This window comes from Dendronephthya gigantea, unplaced genomic scaffold (genome assembly GCF_004324835.1).
Source record: "Dendronephthya gigantea isolate DGI-Jeju-01 unplaced genomic scaffold, DenGig_1.0 000009F, whole genome shotgun sequence".
Taxonomy (NCBI): Eukaryota; Metazoa; Cnidaria; class Anthozoa; order Malacalcyonacea; family Nephtheidae; genus Dendronephthya; species Dendronephthya gigantea.
The window spans coordinates 336,235-361,975 of NW_021163019.1; the positions used below are offsets into that span (position 1 = coordinate 336,235).

Below are 25,741 nucleotides of genomic sequence, written 5' to 3' on the forward strand. Positions count from 1 at the left end.
TCTTGCCACTTCTTGAAAGACAACCACCTTGTACAGGGACTTTTTCATTACTGTAAACCAGTAGTTAGACCAGGTTTACACTATCAAATTTTCTGTGATCACAGTAGTAATTTTCAAACAACAAACCCCAAGTTTTAAAGGATTTATTGAAATTACTGGAGGGAACTGTAACACTAATTAACACTAACTTGTTAATATTCAGTACAAAATTTGGTATTCAGTATTAAAACTTTGGACCTAACGATGCAAAATTGCAACTGTGATCACAGAACTTTGACGCGTGCGGCGTGTAAACTGTAAACCGGGCCGTAGTAAAAGTCACGGTGAAAATCTACATGTTTTTCCTGTAGCAAGTCGATCTTGCTGTTACAAGTCTTGCATCTGTCCTGTTTATTATCGTGTAGTTGTCATATAACATTCCAGCCACTGTGTGTTCTTTGTATGTCTCTACACTGTATGCCCTTAGTTTTTGTATTATGTCACATGTTTGTGACAAAGTTAAATGAATGAATAGGTGTTGTTGATCTCACTTAAAGACCATAATTATTAACTCTTGGAAATATGATACTCCAAATATCCAAAAAGTATTCTCAATTAACAACGATGCCTTTTAAGATAAATGCTATCTGCAATTTTCGTCCACGACCTTACCCACGACGCACGACATTTTACCACGAAACGACAACCAGAAGTGGCAGGACAGAAAATCGAAAAGATGAAAGTTTATATCGGAATTGATGTTGGTGGCACAAATACTGACGCAGTCGTAATTTGTGATCGAAAAATTATCGCAAAAAGCAAACAACCTACGACATCTTCGATCACGGATGGCGTTAAAAAAGCCCTGAGTACCGTTCTTCAACAGTTATCTTACAACTTCAAAGGCGGAAGTATTCGAGTTTGTCGTGTTAATATTGGCACAACGCACTTTTTAAACGCCGTGTTACAACGCAAAAATTTGGCCGCCGTTGCAGTCGTAAGACTGTGTGGCCCAGCAACAAGAGCGCTGCCTCCGTTTTGTGATTTTCCAGACGATCTACGCACTGTTGTTGATGGCGGTTATTATTATATTGACGGTGGATACGAATTCAGCGGCGAGGAAATAAGGCCAATAAATCGCGATGAAGTGCGAGAAATTGTAACTCGCATAAAACAAACAGGTACGCACATATCAGTCGTATTAATGCCAAAATAATGTTTATGCAGAATAATCCTCAAAAATGCATAGAAATGCTAATCTTCGGTACTGTTGTTCCTTCAGGGTTGTGCTTAGACATACCTCAATGAATTATCACATGACTCTATAGTCTACATATATAAACAAACCATTATTAATTAACAACATGTTGTTCCAGGCTTTGTGGGTAACTTAACACTCTTAACATAAGCATGGTATGCCCAAAAAGCTTGGTCTGGCATCGCATGAAGATATTCTATGAATTACAAGCAATGATTGTATACAGGTTCTAAAAATCAATCTGATGTTAAATATGATAATCCTATTAATTGAATCTGCAACTGAATACCAATATTTACCCCCCCCCCCCTTTCACTACATACAAATATTTTACTTAGCAATTTTATATGGTAATGGCAATTATTGTAGCTATAGCTAGAACCCTCCATATGGATAAGCTCTGATGGTCAAGAATTAATTGCATGGTCTTCAATAGTGCTGATGCACAACTGAATGTTTTAATTTATATACACTTATAGGCAGTAAGAACATTGTGGTATCTGGAGTATTTTCTTCAATTTGTGAAGACCAAGAGGTTGCTGTTGGCGAGCTTATCAAAAGTGAATATCCTCAGGCAAGTCTTACCTTATCTCATCAGGTTGCCAACTTTGGACTTTTGGAGAGGGAGAATTCTTCAATTTTGAACGAAAGTTTAAAGCCATTGAGTAAAACAGCCATCGCAGCTTTCACTCAAGCAATTCAGGATGCTGGTCTCAACTGTCCAATATTTTTTACCCAGAATGATGGGACAATTATAAGGTAATTAAAAGAGTGTAGATTTCCATTTGATCACTCTTACACTTCCTCTCTTACACTTCATAAGATATAATGTCATTTTCCCAATCTCACTGAGCACTGCATGATCTGCAAGTCTGCAATCAAATGGAAGATTACACATATTCCCAAATGAATATATCTTTGAAATGGAAATTTAGTACCATATACATTTGTATATACATATTCAGTGCAATGAATAAGAGGATAGACTATTACACATATTGCAAATGAATATATCTTTCAAGTTTGAAATAAAAAGTTAGTTCTATATACATTAGAATATGGATTTGTCAAACTTGCACCGGCCATCACTCTGCAAATACAGTATTGTATACTCAATGCAAATAATAAAAGAATACACTATTACACATATATTGCCCAATGAATATATCTTTGAAACTTGAAATAGGAATTTAGTACTATATATATTTGTATATATTTATATGGACATTTGCCAAACTCACTCTGTAAGATTAAAGGATGATTATACAGCTTTAGAGTAATTGTCACTTAAAAATACAAGGCCTAAATTTCTTGATTACTGATATGCTACTGAGTTAAAAAGAAACATGTTCATATACAGACATATACAGGCATTCAAACAATGATGGGTTGTTGCAGTTAAAGTCACTAAATCCTCTTTGGAGCAAGTAGGATCCCTGCTGTGAGTCCTAGATATTATTCTAGGGATTATATTGCCAAGCAAAATTCCTAAACTGGGAGATTATTGCCAAGCAAAATTCCTAAACTGCGGAGTTTAGTTTAGGAATTTTGCTTATCAATATAATCCCAGAATAATATCTAGGACTCACTGCAGGGATCCTACTTGCTCCACTCATATATTCATGTTGATCTACCGCAGGAACAATAGCGTAGAGACGATTTTCAGTGATTTACCGTGATTGACTATCAGACTGCTCATGCAACCTCTAAAGCCCTAATTCCACGGGCTAAATTTTCAAGCGAAATGCGAAATATTTCGCCTGCTTCTTTTGAATTGTGAGCAATGAAGCAGAATTAATTTATTCAAGTGGTCGAAATTCAAAAGAAACAGGCGAAATATTTCGCATTTCGCCGAGAAAAAGCGCATGTGGAATTAGGCCCTAATGCGAAATTCTTGTTCAGTTAAACTCTCACGTAATTAACTTATGTATAGCCTACGGCTACACTGTAAAGAGTACCAATGGGTAGCTACATCAGATTCATTTATTGGACGTTTTTGTTAAAATAACTAAAAACCTTTTTAACCAATTTTTAGATTGTTTTTCCAAATAGAATTCATCAAAAAGTGATGAATAGCCAATTTAAAATTGGTCCTTTTAACAATTGTTTTCACATAAAGTGTGCTTCTTTATGTTATAGTGCGGAGAAAAGTTCTCAATTTCCAGTTTTGACATTCTCTTCTGGCCCGACGAACAGTATGCGTGGTGCTGCGTTCTTATCTGGAAACGAAGACGCCATTGTTGTTGATATAGGCGGTACCACTACAGATGTCGGCGTTTTGATGAACGGTTTTCCAAGACCTGCTTCGACCAGAGTGAGATGTGGTGGTGTTGTGACTAATTTTCGCATGCCCGATGTGTTTAGTTTCGCGCTTGGTGGTGGATCAATTGTTTCGGGTGAAAAACTGAAGGTAGGATCCTTCCTACAATTTTGGTATTCGTCCACAGTAAGTTTTAATGCAGAATGAAGCGAAGTGAAGTGAAAGTGGGGGTTGAAGTGAAGTGGAAGTGAAGTGAAATGAAGACTTCACTCAGTCATGATTGCTACTTAACATTTTTCACAGCCTAAAATTGGGCCTGAAAGTGTCGGTTATGAACTGCTAACAAAATCGTTGGTGTATGGTGGGACGACCTGCACAACAACTGACTTTGCAGTCGCTGCAGGGTTGTGTTGTATCGGAGACTCCAGTAAAGTGGCTCATCTTGATAGTTCCTCGGTTACAGCTGTTGTTGCTGCCATAAGGGAACTGTTGGAGGACAGTATTGACCAAGTCAAGGTACACAGCAATGTAATCTTAATGCCCTCCCGACAGTGCTTTTTGTTGAGGGTGATTTTGCTCCTTAGGTAAAAGCAGAAAGTCAGCCGGTGATTCTTGTCGGAGGTGGCAGTGTGCTCGTTGATGTCAGTAAGTCACTGGAAGGATCGTCAACTGTAGCGAAGCCGCAACATTTTGAGGTACGTTTTTAGTCGAATGTGCGATAGGAAAAGATAGCTCTTTTAAACTACCAACATCATCAGTTTATCGTGTATGCAAGATCAAATTTGTGTGTCCTGGACTTTTTGTTACAATCGAAAAAAAATCCTTCGTATATACAAAGGCGGTTTTCTACAAGATGAATTTCTCGAAAGAAGATTTTTTTCGGCTAATCCAATTATTAATTATGAGAATTCGACCGAATCTCTCATCATAGTGACGTTATGACTTAATCTTATAGGGTTGCTTTCACTGGGCTATACTAAAATTCCTTTAGGGAGTGCTCCTCGAATTTCAGTAACTTCGCCGCCATCTTTTTCAAGCAAAAAACACGGCGGACTTCGCCTTCTGCGCAGTGCGCAGAAGCTCTGCTAACGTCACATGGTCCTAAACATTGGTCCTAAATGGCCATGGTAGTTACCACTGGCCAGGCTCAAATCTGAGCCCGTTTCGAAAACATTCCCTCCTGGATTTTTGGGACTTCAATGTTTAGTACATATTGAGTCTTGTATTTCAGAAATTATAGTTGCTAAGTTACCAACTGGTGTAGGTTTTCTTTTACTGCAGTTACAATGATTTCATGTTCCAAAGGAACTTTCACAACGGGACTTATTCACTCTCAATTATAAATCCTGAATTATCCCCATTAAACAGCCCTTTTGGGGGAATGGTTTTAGAAATTAACAAAGGCTGTTATCGATTTGAGACACAATGTTTAGTCACTATTTGTATTCATTTATTTGAATAACTATTAAACCGTAAGAAAAAAAGGTTAAAATCAAGTCAATATGGCATAATCGATAATCAATGAGCAGCTCATGTGTATGATGCATTGCATTTTGCTCTAATTCAATATTTCAGAACAAAGGAATGAAAGGATGCAAGCCATCTCTTGCTTTTTTCCAATTGGCATCTTATTCCTGCAAAATAAGAGAATCGGATAAGTCTCACTGTACTATATAACACAGTGTAACATTGTAACTAATGCATTAGGTTCTAAAGTCTTGGTTCGATTCGGCACATGAAAAGTTCGACGTCTGAAACGGGCCTTAATTAAACCCTTAAATCGTTTGAAAGAAATCCCACTTTGAGTGCCACGAAATACTAACTGATTCACCCTCAGTTTTTTCGCTGTTTGCATTTTTCCATATCTGAAGGCCAAAATTAAGTGTTGAATTTGATTGTGGAATCGTTATATTATTTTTTTCAGGTTGCCAATGCTGTTGGTGCAGCATTAAGTCAGGTAAGTGGTGTAGTCGACCATGTTGTTGACATAACCAAAAAAACTCGTGAAAAGGCTTTGGAGGAAGCGCAATCTCTTGCCATCGCTAGAGCAATCGAGAACGGCGCCTTAGCTGAAACTGTCGAAATAGTAGAGAAATCTGAAAGTCAGTTAACGTACCTCAAAGGTGGAGCAGCTCGTGTCCAAGTCAAGGCTGTGGGAGATTTAGCTGCAGGTAAAAAAAAAAATTCTGTCTTTGTTGATTTTCTGCATACGTAATTTAAATTTCATAAATTTCTGTTTTTTAGACTCTGTTGATGATAACTTAAGTTCCGACCTGTTAGTGTGTTCTGGCGATACTGATTTCAAGCACGTTGCTGCAGAAGGCGATCCTGTCCAACCTCTTTTGGGAGACATAGTTGAGAAGGGAGAAGGTGCCAGTGCCGCACCATCTTCAAGCGCAGCTGATACCGATGTGAATCCGTTTATCGAATCTAGTGGGGCGTGGTTATTGAATGAGTTTGATGTTGATTGCATCGCAACAGGAGCGGGTATACTGGGTTGTGGTGGCGGTGGGAATCCCTATCTTGGAAAATTGAGCGCCACTTCGATATTAAAATCTGGAAAGGAAATTCGAGTGATTCATCCAGACAGGTATGAAGCTGTTGCACTAATATCTTATATAAAGATGTAATGATAACCCAAACGTTAGTGTATTTATGTTCTAAAATAATTCCTTCGAACAAGGTGGAATTTCGTTTTAAACTAGTTGGATAGTTCCAAACTGAACTAATGTACCTTTTTCCGGAAGTAGTCAAAATTTATGCTTACTGGTTGGGTAACTGAAAATGTAAACAACCTTGTGATTGGTTAAAACGAAACCTTCCTTGTTGTTCCTTGGTATAATTTTCCTGATATAGTTACATGCAGGTAATTAAAAAAATAAAGGTCGTGAAACGAATAAGCCGTTATAATCAGGGAGCAATGCTCCTATTCTGCTCATGCCTGATGACGTTTTCGCTCAATGTATATTTTTAATGTACCCATACTTATCTCTGCGTTAAATCAACTAATTATTTTTTTCTTTTTCGAGTTTACCAAAGAATGCCCTGATACTGCCAGTGGCTTTCATGGGAGCTCCATCGGTTGTGATTGAAAAATTAATTAGCGGTTGTGAACTGGAAACAGCCGCCGAAAAAGTGCAAGCTTTAGTCATTTCTGATGAAAAGGATGTCGAGGTTTCAACTTCAAAACGGGGAGTAAAGTACGTGAAGCACATGCCTGAGTTTAGTTCACAAGCGGTAAGAGACGTATGCTTAATTTAAAACCTGGGAGACTCAGTCACGCACGCTATTTAGCCTAGAAGGCTACAATTAGAAAACAAATAGTGCTCTCCCCTACAATTGAAAAAAAAATAGTGCTCTCCCCTCCTCTATTGCTCCTGATTCTGATTGTTTTTAGCACTGACAGGGGGGAGCGCTGTTACTAAGCGACGTCGAGTGCCCATATAAGTACCATCAAAATGTGGGAAATCCTGTTTCATATATATAACAGTCCTAAATAATATAGGGTATTAAAATTTCTTAACTTCGAGTGGTATTATACACACTTCAAATTCGAGCCAGGAACAGCAGTTGATGCAAAAATAAGTCAATTATCGGTCCTCCGGCAGGAATCGAACCTACGCTTTTGCGATGCCGCTACAATGCTCTTGCCACTGAGCTACAGAGGTAACTGACAAGATGGTAATGCTGGGAATAGGTGAGGGTAAATTGAGAAGAGAAAATTTAATTGATTTTGAAATTAATAAGACGTCTCCAGACAGTTTAGGTAAACTAAATAATTCAATATTTTGTTTTTGTCTTATCAAATCCGTACCAGGCTACTAATACGAATTCATGCATTTCTTGTTTGTTTCAAGCGCAAATAGGCTACATGCCTTATACCATATAATAAACACGCTTATCGAGCTCGGTCTGTACAAAAAGACCTTGGTCCGATATTTCTCGGAAAAGACCTCGCGCTCGGTTGATAAAAAGTTATTAATTTCGAGTAGAATTATACACACTTCAAATTCAAGCCAGGAACTGTTGAAGGAAAAATGAGTCATCTATAGGTTCGATTCCTGCCGAAGGACCTATAGTGGAAGTGACGCTTGCCATCATTTTTCCTTCGACAGTTCCTGGCTTGAATTTGAAGTGTCAAGTGTGTATAATTCCACTCAAAATTTAAGACCCTTTAAACCTCTAGAGTTTACCAACATCGAGTGAAGTGCCAAAAATCATAGTCGATTTACCCTTACCTATTAAAATTTCTATTTATTTCTCTCGATTCAGTATATATCTCGAAATTAAGTATATGTCTGCTTTTAAACGGGATGTGAATTAGGAATTCCCAAGGGGGAAAAAATGGTCCCAAGGGGGCTTTATTTTGGATGAAATTGAGCATATTATTTGCCTGGGGGTTCTTTTGCGAAAATTCTGTCCTGATTATAAGCTTACATTTAGAGCTGACGTGATCTTTTTGTCATCTGATGAAGCACCTGGTTATAAGAGAAGCTTGAGCATTTTTTCATTTGTTTTAAGATCCCGGCCGATAAGAAAATTGTTGCAGTCATGAGTGCGGAAATTGGTGGCATGAATTCGATCGAGCCTCTTATACTTGGAGCAAAACTTGGGTTACCTGTTGTGGATTGTGATGGCATGGGTCGGGCTTTTCCTGAGTTGGATATGTTTATTCCGTACATCCACGGTTTGCAGGCTTGTCCTTCCGCGATTGTTGGGTCCAGTACTTCATTTGATGCAATGACGTATGCCCCGACAGCAAAAGATCTGGAAAACGATTTAAGAGAGTTACTCGTAACGAAAATGGGGTAAGTTTCTCTGGGGTAAGTGTTAAGGTTATACCATGCATCATCACAGTTTTCGAAATCAGCCAATTTGTCATTTTGATCGAATTATTTTTAAAAGGGTTTCTTGGCAGAGCTAGTAAACAATGTATTCCATTTATATTTAGTAATAATAATAATATCACTAAATATAATCCAACTTTGCTGTTATTAAGGCATGGATTATAATCTCAACTTGGTCTTTCGTCAAGTATTTCCGGATTCTAGAGACGTTCCGCAAATGAAAGAACGATGATTTGCAAATTTGTTTGATATGCTCATCAAAAGAGAATGTTTCATCTAGCATGACACCAAGACTATAGTAGCAGTAACAACACAGGGAATCAATTCATCTCCAACTTTGATTTGATCAAGTAGAGGGCGTTGTTATTACAATATTTTAGTTTTTGTCTGGTGATGAATAGTTGTTTCTAGTTCAATACCTAGACAAATATAAATACGGCTAATTAAAAGTATTTCCATTTTTTTTATCATCGAGATTTCGAAGTTATCATGTTTTGAAACCAGCCGTTTTCTATATAGTTGGGTGTGCCTTTCACTGGTAACTATGGTAATAAAACCCACTGTTCTTTTTTCGCTCAGAATAACTTGCGTATCATGAAAACGTTTTGATCGAATTCAAATAAGTGAAAAGCAAGTGACTATTTTGTATAAGACAACCTTTAAGATAATAATTGAAAAGTAAATCAACTCAGTGTCTTCAAGAGGCGGAAGTTTTTATTGTGAAATCAAGCGACATGGCAACTATAGTGATGTACGATTACGTTTATAAGAAACGGAAATTAATAACTTCGTATTAACCGATCGCGAGGTCTTTACCGCGAAATATCGGACCGAGGTCTTTTTGAACAGACCGAGGTCAAAGAGCGAGGTTTATACAAGAAGATCGAGGTCCGATATTTCTCGTTAAAGACCGAGCAAGCGAGGTTAATAAAAGGTTTATTATATGGTATAAGGCATGTATTTACACTTGAAACAAACACGAAATGCATTAATTCGTGGTAGCCTGGTACGCATTTGATAAAAACAAAAACAAAATATTTAATTCTTTAGTTTTCCCAAACTGTCTGGAGACGTCTTATTAATTTCAAAAGCAATCAAATCTTCTCTTGAGCACTTATTTGTGCCTTTTTCATTCAGAATATCCCCGCTGAAATTGGGCCACTGAAAATTCGTCTCAGCCAATCACTGCACGAGCTCCATTTCACCGGAAGTGACGCTTGCCATATAATAATAACCAATATTATTGCTATATTTGTAGCTGCTTTGCAGGTCTAGCAGTTGCGCCACTAAAAGCTGAAGATCTACCGGAAAATACTGTTAGGTTCTCAATGAGTCGTGCATGGCGTCTTGGGAAAGCTGTAAAGCAGGCTCGGAGGGATAAGCGGTGTCCGATCGAAGCTGTTCTGGAAGCACAAAACGGAAAAATGCTCATATCTGGAAAGGTGAGCTAAATTGATCACGGCAAACTTATAAATAAATGCCCGTACTTTATATGCTTAAAAAGCTTAGCTTCGCTTGGCTTTTTTGTGATATTCATCGGGTGATAGAACAAGTTTTGCAATATTTAAATTAGTATGTGTTATATATACCTTAAATTTATGTGCTTTTTAATCGCAATGAAAAATTATATAAGCAAGAAACTTATATACGTGAGTTTTAAATTTTAAAAGGTGAGGGTGGGGGGGGGGGGGGGTGATCGGGGAGTGAAGACGTCAAATTGTTCTGGACCCAAGATAATGAAGGTAGATTTGCGAATTTGAATGACAGGTAAAAACTGTGCCCAGATACTCCCTCCTAAACTGATTTGGGTAAAGTTTGCCTTCTCGAAGTTCACCATTCTTATTTGTATAGTAGTATCTACTGGCCTTATTTTTAATGTCAGCTATATTTTTTCACCCATCGATTATATTGAAATGTATTCCTAACAATATTATATTTAAAAAATATAATATTTTTAGAAAATATTTTTAGAAATAATGAAGTACAAAAAGTAGTCTCCTCCATGCTGTAGCTATAGTCTCATCTTGGCAATTTTTCATGGATTCATCATTTTTTATCATATGACTCATCGTTATGACATTTCGTAGGTAGTTGATGTTGAAAGGAAAACGGATGGTGGATTTAATAAAGGGACAGTTCGTGTGGAAGGTCTATCTCAATATACTGGCTTATCCGCGCGCGTCTTTGTTCAAAATGAAAATATCATAGTAGAGAATATATCGTCTGGTGATAAGAAAGAAATATTAGCCACAGTCCCGGATCTTATTTCCATCCTTGATACGGAAACTGGCGAAAGCATACCTACCGAAGAAATACGTTATGGTCTTCGAGTTTCTGTTGTGGTTTTGCCCAGTCCGCCATTGCTTTGCAGTGAAAGAGCTCTAAAAGTTGTTGGACCTGAAGCCTTTGGCTATGCCGGTTATCGTTATCAACCGTGTCTAGCTTACGAGGAAACAGACCCCATTCCTTTAATACCCTGATTATACATGGATCTTTTTCCCATTAAGGATTGAAATTGACTCATTGAAATAGATAGGTGCATGTAATTTTATTAAGCTTTTAGCTTTTAGATTTTCAGACTTGCCTTGCACACTTCGAGCTGAAATCTTTAAAAATGTTAATTAAAACTGTTAAATTAAAGATTATTATCGATGATTAAACTATATGTCAGCATGGGTTGATTGCTTGATTAAATGGATCTAGGACACATAGTAATGACAGTAATTATGAATGTATAAGGATACATTATTGAAATCTTCGCTTTCGCAAATGCTTTTAGACTTGCCTCTGGAAATTTGAGGTGAAAAACAACAACTTTAGTAAATGCTGTAAAACAGTACCAAAGATTAAGTTATAGTATATATGGTTATTTAATGAAGGAATATATAGATTATTTAGTAGCTAGGTTTAATTAAACATAGAACACATATTGACAACAGTAAATTACTGAAATGATTATCCTCGGTAACGATTTTAAGATACAAATGTAATAGAATACAAATACACCTCTTCACGATGCGAGTTTGAGATTTCATTCATATACTGTATTAAATCAACATTGCGACTTCTTTTTAGCGATAATTCACTGGCCCATTTTAATTATCGTAATGCACTGTGCGTCGACATACCTCAAAGAAATAAAGTGGGTGGGTATAGACTATAGTTGGTTTTTTTTCCGAATGAAGGAAAACTGCGGAAGGAAAACTAAGCATAAGAGAAAACATACTCCGAAAATAAACATCTTGTAAACTCAAGATATGAGTTGTTAAAAAACAAGACACAATATTCAAGGTTGTTTTTTAACAACTCATATCTTGAGTTTACAAGATGTTTATTTTCGGAGTATGTTTTCTCTTATATTTCGCTAAATTGTCTGCTGGAAAAGGTTCTTAAAACTAAGCATGCAGTGACGGCTTTACGCAATTGATTTTGCACAAGAATCAAAGGAAATGGATGAGACAGGCCTAGCGCAAACATTTAAAAATATATACATACAATTACAAGTTCTTGGGTCCAACTATATATGTTTGCAAAACAACCAGTCAATCAGCAATGCAAAAACGATAGATTAACAGGTGGCCATGCATCACTGCACGCACATTCTTGAAGGTTGGCAAAGCTTGGGGTAGAATTTTTTTTGTCCTGGACCTAGAGCAAGATATAAATGAGCCAGGCCTAGCGCAAAAATTTAAAAATATAAAATTACAAGTTTTTGACCAGAATTATACGTTTGCAGAGAACCCAGTCAATCAGCTGCAGCAATGCAAAAAACAAACACCGTTCTCCATTATGTTGTAGATTAACAGGTGGCCATGCATCACTGCACGCACATTCTCGCAGGTTGGAAAAGCTTTGGGTGGATTTTTTTTATCGTCAACTTTTGAGGGAAATTTTATTCGCAGAAGGAATATATATCGTAGTATGTTCGTAAATACAATTATTTCATGCCCGATGTTACAATTTTTCGATGGCAGGCGCCTTTCCTTTGTCTTTGATCATACATTGACATAAATTATGAATTGTTGTCAGTCAACCATATGCATGTCCTAGTCAGATGATTTTTCATGCTGCATGCTGTAAAAATGAATTAATCTTTTAGTTAGGGTTTTTTTATTAATTTTTGTTAGGGCCTGTTTCAAACGTCGTATTTTGCATGCGTCGAATACAATTCCCATTAGATTCGACCCTAAAACAATAATCCGTCCGTCTTTTCAAGTGTCGCATGTCGCATGTGCTGAATTCAAATAGTTGCGGGCTCTATTCCTTATGATCAGCGATAAAAAATGTCATATTTAATTCTAGAAATCCCTTTCTTGCTATAATTTTTCTCATATTCTTGCCTAAATATATTGCACTTCATTCAATATCAAACTGCTTCCCAGCCGCATCCAGCAAGCCAGCCTTGGGGTTCTTCGTTTTGTTCGTGTACTGCGCAACGATTACAAACAGACGCGGTAGGCAACTGTATTTTGTTAACTTTCTTGTACACGTAACACAATACGATTGTTCTGGCTCATTTCTTTTGTCTACGGCCCGCATATTTCCATACGAGTGCCTCTCAATATCATAACATGCATGACGTTCTTTGCCTTTCTCTTCAAGCGAATTGAATTCGACACGTGCAAAATGCGACGTTTAAAACAGGCCTTCATCTGCATAAATTAAAATATCATGTAACATACATATTTTTCTTCTTCATATTAGTACTCAATTTCAAAAGTATAAAATGAAACGATAAATTATCAATTATGAATAGATTAAACTACAGAAAATACTGGCCGATAAATTATCAAGAAAGTTAGCTCACGAATAGATGAAATTACAGAAAATATATTATAGTCTATCAAGAAAGATAGCTCATGAATTTAACTTAAACTTATTATTATTATTATTATTATTATTATTTTCTAAAAGTAGATAAAAACTTCAGTTTCTACATAATATTTATACATGCAATAAAATACAGTGCGACAACTGTTATCAACGTTTGTCCTGTACACCTAGCTATATCTCTAATTATAATAAACTAATAAAAAAGTATAAAATATCAGTAGTACAATATAACAAATTAATTTATAGAGTTGAAATGTTCCTTCAAACTTTCCCTAAATTTTCCCAGAGTTCCCACAAATCTTAAATTTAATGGCAAGGCATTGTATAATTTTGCTCCACCAAAATAAAAACTTTGTTTCGCTACCTCTAGTTTTACCCAAGGTAATCTCAACATGCATGTTATTGTTATTTCTGGTTCTCTTCTCATGACTCATGATTGTAAAATACTCGTCAAATATTGGGTTGTGTAGTTCCTTCTCTAAACACTTCCTCACGAGCGGGCAAGATCTAGATTCGCTTCTGCTGACGTCAATGATGTTTGGTACACTTTTACCTATGACGCTTTTTGCGCGATTTTGAAGGGATGTTATCGCGCAAATAGCGTCATAGGTAAAAGTGTACCAAACATCATTGACGTCTTAAATCTCAACTAAATGGTTCTTCAACGTTCGCTCAACGTTTTTCCGCACATAAAGTCACAAACCAAAACTTGATGTAATATAAAATGTAATATATGCTGTTTAATATTCCGTTTACCGGCTAGCTTCTCCGCATAAGCAAAGATATCTTAACTCAAAATTTGGGTTATGAGACAAGACGCAATTATTCAATTAGTGATATTTCGATTCTATTTCAGCCGAGTCATTGTCGAACAAGCCTGCCATCATGTCTGGTGAAATTTTAGCTCTGTATACTTGGCAGTTATATTGTTTTGTTAAATGTGCATTATAGTGCATATACAGGTGGTCCGGGCGTCTCTGCACGTCATAATGTACAAATATATGCGTGGGTCGGTCACGATATGCCGAATGATTTAATGGACGGTCAATTTAAAACCCGTCTCAACTATCTATACTGTCAGTGTCAGAATGGCCGTCTTGCTGTACTTTTGTGTAATAGTTTTCATTTTGAAATTGCCTCAGTCAGGCAAATGCCTAACTGTGCAAGCCTTTTTTCGGATCCAAGATGGCAAATATTTGGCGAATCATGTCTTCGAAACAAAACACGCAGGAACTGCGTTAGAATGCAGTAGGCACTGCGTTGCTCATGGATCATGTGTGTCGGTTAACTACAAAACCTCTGGAGTCGGTAAAGGTCGATGTGAGCTCAACAACAAGACTCTTCAAGACACAACTGACGATCATGAAAATACGAGTAACTTTGAGTTCAAACACATTTCTGTTGTCAAAAAGGTAGGGTAAAAATTCTGAAAACGTACACTCTTCTGTTAGTAAATATCGATTCTTTTTTGTTTAACTGAGACTTTTCAGATCTATGAATTTTTATTCCTCTAAGGGCTGTTTTCCAGGCACTGTTGCGTTTTTTTTGTACCTAACTCACGTAAAAGCTTAAAATAATTTAAATGTACTATGTAATCAACGATTGAATAGATGCATATAAGATTGGATTCTGTTGATGATTTGGTGTGTTGTTTCTATGGGGCTCAAAATTAAATGGACAACAACTTGGGAGGTCCAAGCTTTTACGTGCGTGTACTTAAGTGCAAAAAACGCGACAGCTGAAACACATATCGTTCAGATGCCTTCCTTCTTGTTTCACGAATTGCCGAGTAACGATTGCTTTATTCCACAATCATAATAGCCTTTCTCAGGGGTGGATCTAGCACTAGTGCACTAATATTCATGACACAAGAAAACCACTCAAAATAGCTATTTTGTTTTCTAACAATTAAATAATACGAATTGCGCGTACGTAGCGAAATTTTGATTTGATTTAAAAACGAGGGCTAAATAGTACGTATAAGAACGCACTCCATACGCTCGAGTGAAAAGGCAAAAATCATTGGGAGTATGTGACCTAGTTTCGATGTTGCCGATCTCTTTGGGGGCCCCATGCACAACGCACACACACACACACCCACGTACGCACGCACGCACGCACGCACGCACGCACGCACGCACGCACGCACGCACGCACGCACGCACGCACGCACGCACGCACAAAGGTCTATATGAGAGTCACCTGTGTAGCAAGCACTGCTTGTTGTACGAAACAAATTCGTAGTGAATAAAATCATATAGTTAATTGGTAAAATATTAGGACAAATAGGAAAGGCAATCCGGCAAAAAAGGGCAATTTTTTATTCTCTCGTTCAGTACATAATATCTATTTCTAAAAACGAGAGTGCACATTAGCAATATTTTCTTTAGAAACTCCACAAATGCAATTTAAAGTATTTGTTTTGGAAAGAAAAATCGTATCAAAGACAATGTTAAGGACATACATTATTCTTCTTATAGTTTCCTCCGAAATCAAACCCACCAAGCAGCAAAGAAATAACAGGAGAAACTTCTACAGGTAAATTTTAGGAAACTATAGGTAAATCTTAAAGCTTAATAATTGAAGATAAAGCTGAGAAGAAGATGTTTATAGAAACCTTCAGCAAAATCATAATAGGCAGCCTTGCAAGCAATGTGGCATATTATATTATATATTATATTATATCGGTGTATTATAACTGATATATACTGGAATAATTGGGTTGGTATTTGGTGGAATAATTGGGTTGCGGGGGCACCCCTACTACCAATGACGTAACCTTACGAACCAACATCGTTTGCCTATATATAGCAAAATTGTGCCAGAAGCTATCGTTTGTGCCAAAAGCTAAAATCTGATATGTTGCATAAATGTCATAATTAAAATCACTCTTAATCGACATGCTGTTTAACAAAGAACGTTATTTTTGCAGGTGATTTGAATCATGATGAATCTTGCACGAGTTTGCGGAGAAAAAACCCTTCATCTGACAGTCGTGTGTATTTTATAAAACCAAAAGGGATTAACGTCTCGGTTCAAGTTTTTTGTGATATGACTTCAAAGAATGGTGTTGGTGTGACAGTGATTGGACACAACAGTGAAACGAGAACATATGTGACAGGTTATGGTCCTCCAGGTTCTTACCAGAGAAAGATAAGTTATGAAACTTCCATGGAAGCTATTGTTGCAATTATCAATCAGTCCAAGAATTGTGAGCAGTTCATAAAATACGAATGTCATCATAGCGTCTTTCGGTACGGCTCAAAAGGTACGTACTATAGTTGGTGGGTATCAAGACAAGGTGCAAAGATGAATTACTGGGGAGGAGCGGCAATCGATAGTGAAAAATGTGCCTGTGGAATGACCAACAGCTGTGCAGGTGGATACAAATGTAATTGTGACAAGAATGATGCAACATGGCGTGAAGACAGTGGATACCTGACAGACAAGAACACACTTCCTGTTACTGAACTGAGATTCGGAGATACTGCGACCTCTACAACGGAGAAGGGGTATCATACATTGGGAAAGTTGCTCTGTTGGGATTGATATCAAGCAGAAAACTACTAAAACTGGCATTAATATTTTCATTACCAGAAATTCAGGACATTAATTATCATAATGCCAGGATTTCGCAATCAAAGATGGCTGCCTTGTTATAATGGAATTATAGGAACGAAAAAAAATTTGAAATTAAAGCAACTTCTATCTTACATATTGCAGTTGCGGACTTCGATATAAAACGAGCAGTAACTCAGTACTTTTATGAATTTTTTTTACATATTTTTACATTACTTTTAACAGGTTCCCCAGTAACATCATTTCAGCAACTAACCATTATATCGCAAGTATATAATTATAATTGTTAGTTGTTAAATGACATTACTTGGGAACATGTTAAAAGGTAATATAGCTAAATATAAGAAAAAATTTTCATAAAAGTACTTAATTTCTGCCCGTCTTAAATTAAAGTCCGCAACTGCAATATGTAAGATAGAAGTTGCTTTAATCTCAAATTTTGTCTCGTGCCTTAAATATATAATTCTATATATTATGACGAGGCAGCCATCTTTGATTGCGAAATCCTGGCATTATGAACTTTTAATTAATGGCCTGAATTCCTGGTTATGTGTTTATTGTGACTGGACAATATGTTTTCGCATGCTCTTACTTATCTCCAGTTTGACGTCAATCTGTGACTCTCTCCTATATCCCTTTACAATTTAACATAGATCCTGCCGTGTACTGCTTGCAAACCTCATTCATAGAAACCTGTGAAGTGCAATGGAAGCGAAATATGAACAGTTTACATTGACTGCCAGAAAAAAACACATTATTAGCATGAAATGCATGAAAGAAAATTAAGAGCATAAAATGCATGCATCATTGAATACTGTAAATAATTTTGAGGAAAGTAATCCTCAAGCTAACTGATAATATTCTAACACAGGATAACGCAAGCATCTACTATAGTAATTAAAACACCCACGACGTCCATGTTAGATTGCACTTCCTGTAAAACTTCTATTTAATACGTCATCAGACATCAGGAATAGTTTAGTTCTTTTTCTTTCTTAAATGTATATTTAGTAGGTTATAGGGGGTGTGCACAACTATTGCACGCGGTATAATATTAGGATTTACTTTTTTGACACTGACTGGAAATTAATTTAATAAATTATTTAACATGCCTACTATGTTAGGCAATGTTCTATAGGGCAATAATATCGATTTCTCCACACATTTAAATATTAGAGCAGAGCCTCTCGGTCAGTTCACTTAATATTTTAAATATTTCATCATCATCATCATCTAGGCCTATTGCGCCAATGAGGCGCATATAGGGCCTGATTTTTTTATTTGTTTTTATTAATTATTTTAAATATTTGCCATTTTGCCTAACCTTTTTTTGCGTCATTAAAGATTTGTTAATGAATAGACATTAACTGCACGATACATGAGGTCTGTACTGTGAAATATCAGACTGGGAGTTTTTAGATATGCGCGGAACGACGAAGGAGCGAGGTACATGCAAAAACCTGGGTCTGATATTTCACAGTACAGACAGAACAAGCGAGGTCTGTTTATTATAATTATGGCTGAACTGCAATAGACACCTGGGATACTGGTCCAGATACGGAATATACGGGCCACGGTCCGGGAACGGAATATACAGACCGCTCGTCGACCAATCAGAATACAAGATTTTTAGAAGCTATATAATAAATATATGTCATTTACCTGCTGCGAGGTCCGGAGAGACGTGAAGCCGAGGGACGTTTTTGAGCCAGAGGAAATGTTTTTCTATCCGGACCGACGAAAACGGTAAATAACGTATTTATTTTTTTACAAAAAGCTGCGTTTAGTCGTATTATTATTGTGTAGTCAGATGCAGCAATGGCGACAAAAACATAAACAATCAAAACCTCATTTATTTAATTAATTTACTAAAATTCACTTCAATTTGTCGTGATAATAATTCTGTCCAAATATTTTAAAATAATTTTAAAATAAAAAAGTCAAAGGTTTGCGATCAGTCCGCTGGTTGTAAAATTAAAATTATCTTGACTTATGGTCTTTTAAGCTGTGTAAATTTTACAGGTCATCACGCGCTACAGTTTACCTAAAAACGACAGCTCAAACAAAATGCTTGTCACTAAAGCAAATACAACTCTCTAATTCTTCGCTAAAGCCGTCATGCTTGAAAGGAAAAGTAATTATTAATTGCAAATGGCCGAAATTTATATTTACCCATATATTTTTGTGGATGAAATCAATTACTTATCCACGTCATGCATGCAAAGTAATGTTCCTCTATTCCATTTTATAGACTTTTCTATTTTTATATAATTCTATTATGAATAATGTAGCTATAACTTATACAAGAAGTGTTGGGTAAAAAAAATATATAATCTTATTTTTCCTCATGAACTCCGTGTTATTAGCGCGTGGTCTGCATTTCGAATAATATATATCTATATACGCCCATGCATGATGATGAGAAGGTAATGTTGTAGGAATACTCGTTCATACTACGAGTTTCATACCAAATCAATTATATGCAGTGTGTCCATAATTGATTCATGCCAGCAATTTTTGACACGCGTAAATACTTTCGTAGCGTTTATATCTTGCATCTTTTTGTACACAAAATCTAAGAAAAAATTATTAAATATACTGCCATTTGTTTATTTTTCCTCACGCTGCGCCGTCCATGTGATTTAGGTGCGTTCTGGGTATATTGTCATATAATAATATGAAAAAGCAAAATGGAGGGTTTTACGCCTGCGTAGAAAGAGTGCTATCATCCTAAATTTCTAAACTTGACAATTGTTAGGGCTGGACTTTTCAAGGCGTCTGAAAATATTGCCATTATCATATTTCGAGTTTACATATAAGCGGTGATGCTGCACGAACAAATACAGTCACACCCATGCAGGTGGGTGTTTGACGGGCAATAAATATCTATGTCAAAGTTCTGTGTATTCAGTGTTACAATGGTCGTCTCACTATGCATTGGTGCGCTATTTTTCATCACAGGTTTCGTCAAGCAGGGAAAATGCTTAACCGTGCAAGCGTTTTTTCGCAACCGAAATGGCAAATACTTGGCGAATCATGTCATCGAAACAAAACACGCTGAAACTGAGTTAGAATGCAGTAGGTATTGCATTCGACATGGATCATGTTGGTCGGTTAATTTCAAAACCTCTGGAATCGGTAAAGGTCGATGTGAGCTCAACAACAAGACCCTTCAAGACACATCTGACAAGGAAAAAAGCATGGATAACCCGGAGTTCAAGCACATGTATGTAATCCAAAAGGTAAAAAAACATTTTTGTGGTACTGAAGGAGACTTATCTCTAGATCTCTCGAAGCAGAATTTTCATAGCTCTATACAACTGATACGCATATATAATCCCACAAAGGGATTACCCTTGTTATATGATTGGGGTCCTCGAGAAAGGTGGACATTTGGTCCCCACCATTCCAGTCCCCAAATTCGAGATTCGCCAGTCTTTGTGTGGTTTTGTCACTGTCGTGTAATATGTAGTCAGTATGTTGGACTATGAAACGATTTGCTTGACTATAGAGACCGTAGCTAAATACGTAAACACACTCGCTCAGGTGATGTCATGCATGAATACCCCAAAAGGATATGAAACAGTTTTTTAGACTTCATGATCACGATCAGTGGCGTATATAGCCACCCAACGATTCAGTCTCGCTATGTTAATATTTTAGTGTTTATTGACTTTGAAAACGATGAATTAATATATAAAAAAAGGAGTAATTATACTAACCTGATATTTGCATGGCAGGGCTAAATTGTTAGGCTGGGCTACGCTACTGCTTACGATTATTCCCTCAAATTATACATCTATATAATAATTATAGCCTTACTTGAGACATCTGTATAATATAGCCTCACTTCTATAGGCAGTGCAAAGTTCTCGGGTCGATCGTTTGAACACTTAGTATTCTTTAATTGCGGATTTTTTTTCACTATAATTTTTAGTTTACAATATCCAGTTTTCATTTCTTTTCAAGCATTTTACAATTGTTGAAAAAACCGCTCAAAAGCGCGATGCAGCTTTCATACAACCGGCGAGTGTTATCTGAGTAAATAATTTTTTCTTTTATCCTACGAGGATGTCATGAAATGCGTAACAAACTAAAATCAGGGACGTTCTACATGGGAGAATCAGCAAAGATTTATTGAATTTTTTCTCTCGTTTATGTTATTTTGACTGTAGCTGTGATGTTTAAAGTTGGAGTAACCGTATTTTAAGATATATTTAAAAAAAGGATACTTTTCAAATTTCATGCAGATTTTAACGACTCAAACCTTTTAAGAGAATCACTCAAATACTAATAATTATATAACCAGTAATTAACATGGGCTCCTAAAGACGCCTGCATGCTAATTTTTTATACACTCAGACACTGCAAATGAGAGGGGTCTGTTTTTCCGGACGACATTAGAGTTGTTGTCCAACTTATAACTTCTCCAGGTGGCATTTAATTTACTGAAATGTAATTTATACAAAAAAAATTTCTGATTAAGAAATTAATTAAAAGTGACAATCATAGAACCCAATGAATGGGAGATGCTTTGGAGAGGCAAATTTGGGAACAAAGAGTTGCATTCAGTATTTTCGCGACATGATTTTTCTTAATTCTTTTTATATAGTTACCTTTTAAACCATATCCAATAAGTAATCCCCTGATGTCGAGAAAAACTTCTACAGTAACTAAATATTTTATGCTGAGATGTTTTCCTTTTGTGTTTTGTTGTAAAGTCTCCTTTCGCGGTTAAAGTTGTAGCGGAAATGCACTTTACCCATGCACTAATAGACTTTCGTATAGCCAGAAGGACGGTCGCTAAAAGCTTAATTTGGGGGGGGGGGGTATATTCATAATTATATTCATGTTCCAACAACCGTATAGAAACAATAGCTAATAAAAGAAATCAGTCGGGCATAAAGGCGGATTTCAGTCACTGCAAAATGTCTGTCTAAGGGTAAAACGCGGAAGCGGAATAGCGAAGACGGAAAAGGGGTAAAACGCGGCAAAAAGCCTTGTCCTACGAATGGACCTGTATGAAACTCGATAGTAGAAATCTGTCCTTATTAGCAAAACTAATTAAAAGCTGCAAAGATTTCCTTTTTTGTCAACACTAATCTTTTTTAATAAAGATGACTGTATTTTTTGCAGGCATTTCACGTCACACCTACAAATCCTGCACCAGTTTACGAGCAGCAAATTCTTCAGCAAATAGCGGTATATATTCAATAAAACCTCAAAGTCTTGACTACTCGGTTCAAGTATTGTGTGATATGACACTAAAAGGACGTTCTGGTGTGACAGTGATTGGACATGATAGTGAATCGAGAACTCGTGTTAAGGGATATAACCCTGCTGGATCATACAAGAGAAAAATCACGTATGAAATTCCCATGGAATCGATTGTTGCCATTGCGAAGCAGTCAAAGCGTTGTGAACAATACATAAAATACGAATGTCATCATAGCGTGTTTAGGTTCAGCTCGAAAGGGTTATATTATGGATGGTGGGTATCACGTCAAGGTTCAAAGATGAATTACCGGGGTGGAGCGGCAGTCGACAGCGGAAAATGTGCCTGTGGAATGATCAACAGCTGTGCAGGTGGAAAAAAGTGTAATTGTGACATGAATGACAAAACATGGCGCGAAGACAGTGGATACCTGACAGACAAGACTGCACTTCCAGTAATTGAACTAAGATTTGGAGATACTTCTAATGGAACAAGTGAGGAAGGATATCATACATTGCGAAAGTTGCGCTGTTGGGGCTAAAATCAAGGAAAAGAACTATATCTATATTCTGGCGTGAACATACAAACTGACAAGATTAAAAAATTTTGCACTTGCACACTCTTTAGTAGACGTATATCGAAGAAGATAATAGACGAAGGTTGTCAGTGCTTTCAAGAGAAAACATTGCAATATACGACGAATATTCACAATGTTGTGTAGTAGTAAAGTAGAATGAATAGTGGAATGTATGTAATGTGCAATGTAACTATGAGCAATAGTATTGCTATATAAAATCTGAATAAACGTTCCAATTCCGTCGAAATTTGCTCAATTTGCCAGCTTTTACACTATATATAGGATAATATTTGATTCGCCGAGCACGAAAACATACTTTTAAAATCTGAAAACAGATTTCAAAATGAATCAAGAACCTTAAGAGTTCTGCCAGGTCATTTGGCATATGTAATGTAGTGGTCAAGAATTGATCCTATTACATATATGTATAACTAAAATTTTTCCATCCCGTTTTTGATCATAAGATTATTATTGTAACCATTATGGCGGCGTGTTGTTTTTACCAAAGTGATAGATTAAGAAATACGTTATTTCAACGAAAAATACTGTACCTGCGAAAAATTGTTAAATGATTTACAGTCTGCTTTCACTGCGGTTATCATCAATTCAATAATAGGGAGGTTAAGATCTACTTCCACCACCAGCACCAATACGAAAAGACATAACGAATTACTGTTTGGCAGCGCGGAAATTTTCCGTAACGTGTAAATAAACAGGACGGAGTATAGCGGCTATATAGCTACTCACATCAAAAACGTCAATCACAATCCTTAAGTCTCACCAAACAAAGCAGAAACATTATACAATTTTGAAAACTAAATAATATTATTAGAAAACTACCGCAGAAAATGACAATATTACAATAAATATGATTCGGTATTCGCCTACCTATCCACTTCCATTTTCATCCCCAAAATGGCACTCGCGACTTACAACGTTCATCACATTTTGGACGATTGTCACGTCTGCGCATGCGGTATCGTCTGCGCATGAGGCATATTGGTAACGGTACTCGTAGGCGGAAGTCGATCTTAACCTTCCTAATGCTGCCATGACGGATCTTAAGCTATAAGGCTTAGAGTGCGGTATTTTTGGCTTTTTAACGATGGAACGATGAAGTCAAAATTTAAAATATTTATGTTATTCAATCGTATTATTCAAATTAAAGATGCTTTAAGTGTCGTCGAGTAATCACCGGAAACATTAATTACAAATGAATGAATTTCACCTTGAAGAGTCAACTATGTTTAAACGAGTTTAAGCAAATGCAGAAAATGTACTTCTGCCAGACGACATTCTGTATATCTACTCATTACCAGAAATTTGCGACATGATAATTTGCATTTATACTAATTTGCATTTAACTTTCAGCATAATGGCCTTCAACTTTTACTATTAAATACATATAGTAAATACACAAAACCTTAAAATGTCGTTGCCCTAGACCTTGCCCACTGTTTGCCGACCTCTGGGTCAATAGAATAGCAGTTTCCCAACGTTTTAATGATCGAATTACTTACCTTAGGTATTTCTACGTTCGGCCAACTGATTGTGAACAAATGTGTATATAGCCTTCGTATTGTTCAAGTTCCTGATAAGACTGATAATATTTTTTAAAGTGATTGCAGTGAAAATCCGAGCCGTACAGAAAAGTTTATACACAAATACGAAAGACATTATCTTTAACAACTTTTTTTGGTATATTATACGTCAATTCATCAACTACCTGAATCGAAATATTCGAATCAATATGAGCGATTTTATAAGTTCGTTGACAGAACACGGACAAAACTTTGAGCAATATATTTTTAAATTTGGCAGATTACAGAAATGCCCAAGCAAAAAAATTCGGCCACCAAAACGTTTCTAAACAGCTGCTTTACCGATCTAGAGGTCGGCAAACAGTATCTAGGTCAACGGCATTTTAAGTTTTGTATATATATATATTTTATAGTAAATGTAAATTATGCTGAAAGTTAAATGCAAATTAGTATACATGCAAATTATCATGTCGCAAATTTCTGGTAATGTCTTTAGAGACCTTACGTTGAGCCAGAAAATTGTTATTAAAATTTCATTTCAACCCGCTGGGAACTGAAAAAAAACAAATTACCTTTTCTTTATATGGTGAGTCCATTTCTGAAAAGTTTCCACTCCTACCGCCAGCAGTTTTTTTAAAAAATGCGTTTGAAGTTTCTCTCATTTCAAACTTTTCTGTCAATATTTACGCCATTTTGAATAATCGGCTAAAGTCATATCAAAATTATTTTCCATCCCTCAGAATACTGATTTACTCGACCCTAGTTCCCTCATTTTAGCTTGCGCTGCGTTTTGAAATATGTAAATGTTTTCTCAAAGTTTCGCGCGATTTTTTGTGTTTTGCTCGGGCGTTTTATCAAAAGAGATTTTAGAGTTCTACTGTAACTGAAAAGTCTTCCAAATTTACAGTTATTTCTAAGGTTCTACAAAGAGTCAGTAATTATAGACCTATCAAGGCGGTTTTGGCTCTAAACATAGGGCTGGTTTTTCTAAAAGGTTAATGCAATTCTGGTTTATGATACGTCTATATGTTTTTTATAATTTAGATCCGTTTCCCACCAAGGACTTTTTATGTGACGAATCTAATGTTAATAATTAAGCTAAACATTCGATTCGGCACATGAAAAGTTCGATTCGACGACGTCTGAAACCGGTTTTATTCATCGAATTAGGTATCATTTTTTAACATTATTAAAGATGAAGTTGTTTGAAGTTTATGGTACACTTTTTCACGAGAATTAAATCAAGGATATTAACTTCTCTTTATGTGAAAACTAATATGAACATTGGACGGACCAGTATTACTAATGAGTCCACATGAATGTGCACGCATATTTAATAACTTAGAAAAATTATATCAGTCTCATTGACTGATATCGCGTGCATTGCCACTAGTCAGCCACATGTGTTTACCTTTCATATTTTTGTGTTTTCAAAGCACTATTGTTTTTTTCAGTTCTACATATGAAGCTACATGCAATAATGCTTTTAACATAGCTACAATAATCCGTAACATAGTTAAGTTTAATAGTGAGCATTTAATGACGTTTTACTTGAATAACTTGTATACTTTAGCTGTATGATGTGTGCATTACAAATTTTTAACATACAGTCTTCGTACACTGGCCTAAATGTTCGTGTTTTGTTTACAAAT

General features: G+C 36.3%; 3 protein-coding genes across 3 annotated transcripts; all 3 read left to right on the forward strand.

Moving 5' to 3' along the window:
* Positions 1-652: 652 nt before the first annotated feature.
* Positions 653-11,355, forward strand: LOC114517702. Its single transcript, XM_028537498.1, has 11 exons — positions 653-1,160; positions 1,717-1,996; positions 3,377-3,647; positions 3,801-4,013; positions 4,082-4,192; positions 5,422-5,668; positions 5,742-6,087; positions 6,527-6,734; positions 8,019-8,305; positions 9,603-9,786; positions 10,432-11,355. Exons 1-11 carry the CDS (start codon positions 716-718, stop codon positions 10,822-10,824), a joined length of 2,985 nt encoding a protein of 994 aa, XP_028393299.1. The 5' UTR covers positions 653-715; the 3' UTR covers positions 10,825-11,355.
* A 2,793-nt stretch (positions 11,356-14,148) lies between these two features.
* On the forward strand, positions 14,149-17,831 carry LOC114517588 (neurexin-4-like). Its single transcript, XM_028537376.1, has 3 exons — positions 14,149-14,589; positions 15,658-15,715; positions 16,110-17,831. Exons 1-3 carry the CDS (start codon positions 14,266-14,268, stop codon positions 16,724-16,726), a joined length of 999 nt encoding a protein of 332 aa, XP_028393177.1. The 5' UTR covers positions 14,149-14,265; the 3' UTR covers positions 16,727-17,831.
* A 4,182-nt stretch (positions 17,832-22,013) lies between these two features.
* LOC114517605 (contactin-associated protein-like 2) lies at positions 22,014-22,512 on the forward strand. The gene has a single exon (XM_028537393.1). It carries the CDS (start codon positions 22,015-22,017, stop codon positions 22,510-22,512), a length of 498 nt encoding a protein of 165 aa, XP_028393194.1. The 5' UTR covers position 22,014.
* Positions 22,513-25,741: the final 3,229 nt, after the last annotated feature.

Bases quoted from the DNA above. Each gene is read 5' to 3' on its own strand.
- LOC114517702 (XM_028537498.1), top strand. From the start codon at position 716: ATGAAAGTTTATATCGGAATTGATGTTGGTGGCACAAATACTGACGCA. The intron at 4,193-5,421 runs GTACGTTTTTAG...TATTTTTTTCAG, and splicing joins CGAAGCCGCAACATTTTGAG to GTTGCCAATGCTGTTGGTGC. The intron at 8,306-9,602 runs GTAAGTTTCTCT...CTATATTTGTAG, and splicing joins TTACTCGTAACGAAAATGGG to CTGCTTTGCAGGTCTAGCAG.
- LOC114517588 (XM_028537376.1), top strand. From the start codon at position 14,266: ATGGCCGTCTTGCTGTACTTTTGTGTAATAGTTTTCATTTTGAAATTG. The intron at 14,590-15,657 runs GTAGGGTAAAAA...TTCTTCTTATAG, and splicing joins ACATTTCTGTTGTCAAAAAG to TTTCCTCCGAAATCAAACCC. The intron at 15,716-16,109 runs GTAAATTTTAGG...TTATTTTTGCAG, and splicing joins AACAGGAGAAACTTCTACAG to GTGATTTGAATCATGATGAA.
- LOC114517605 (XM_028537393.1), top strand. From the start codon at position 22,015: ATGACACTAAAAGGACGTTCTGGTGTGACAGTGATTGGACATGATAGT.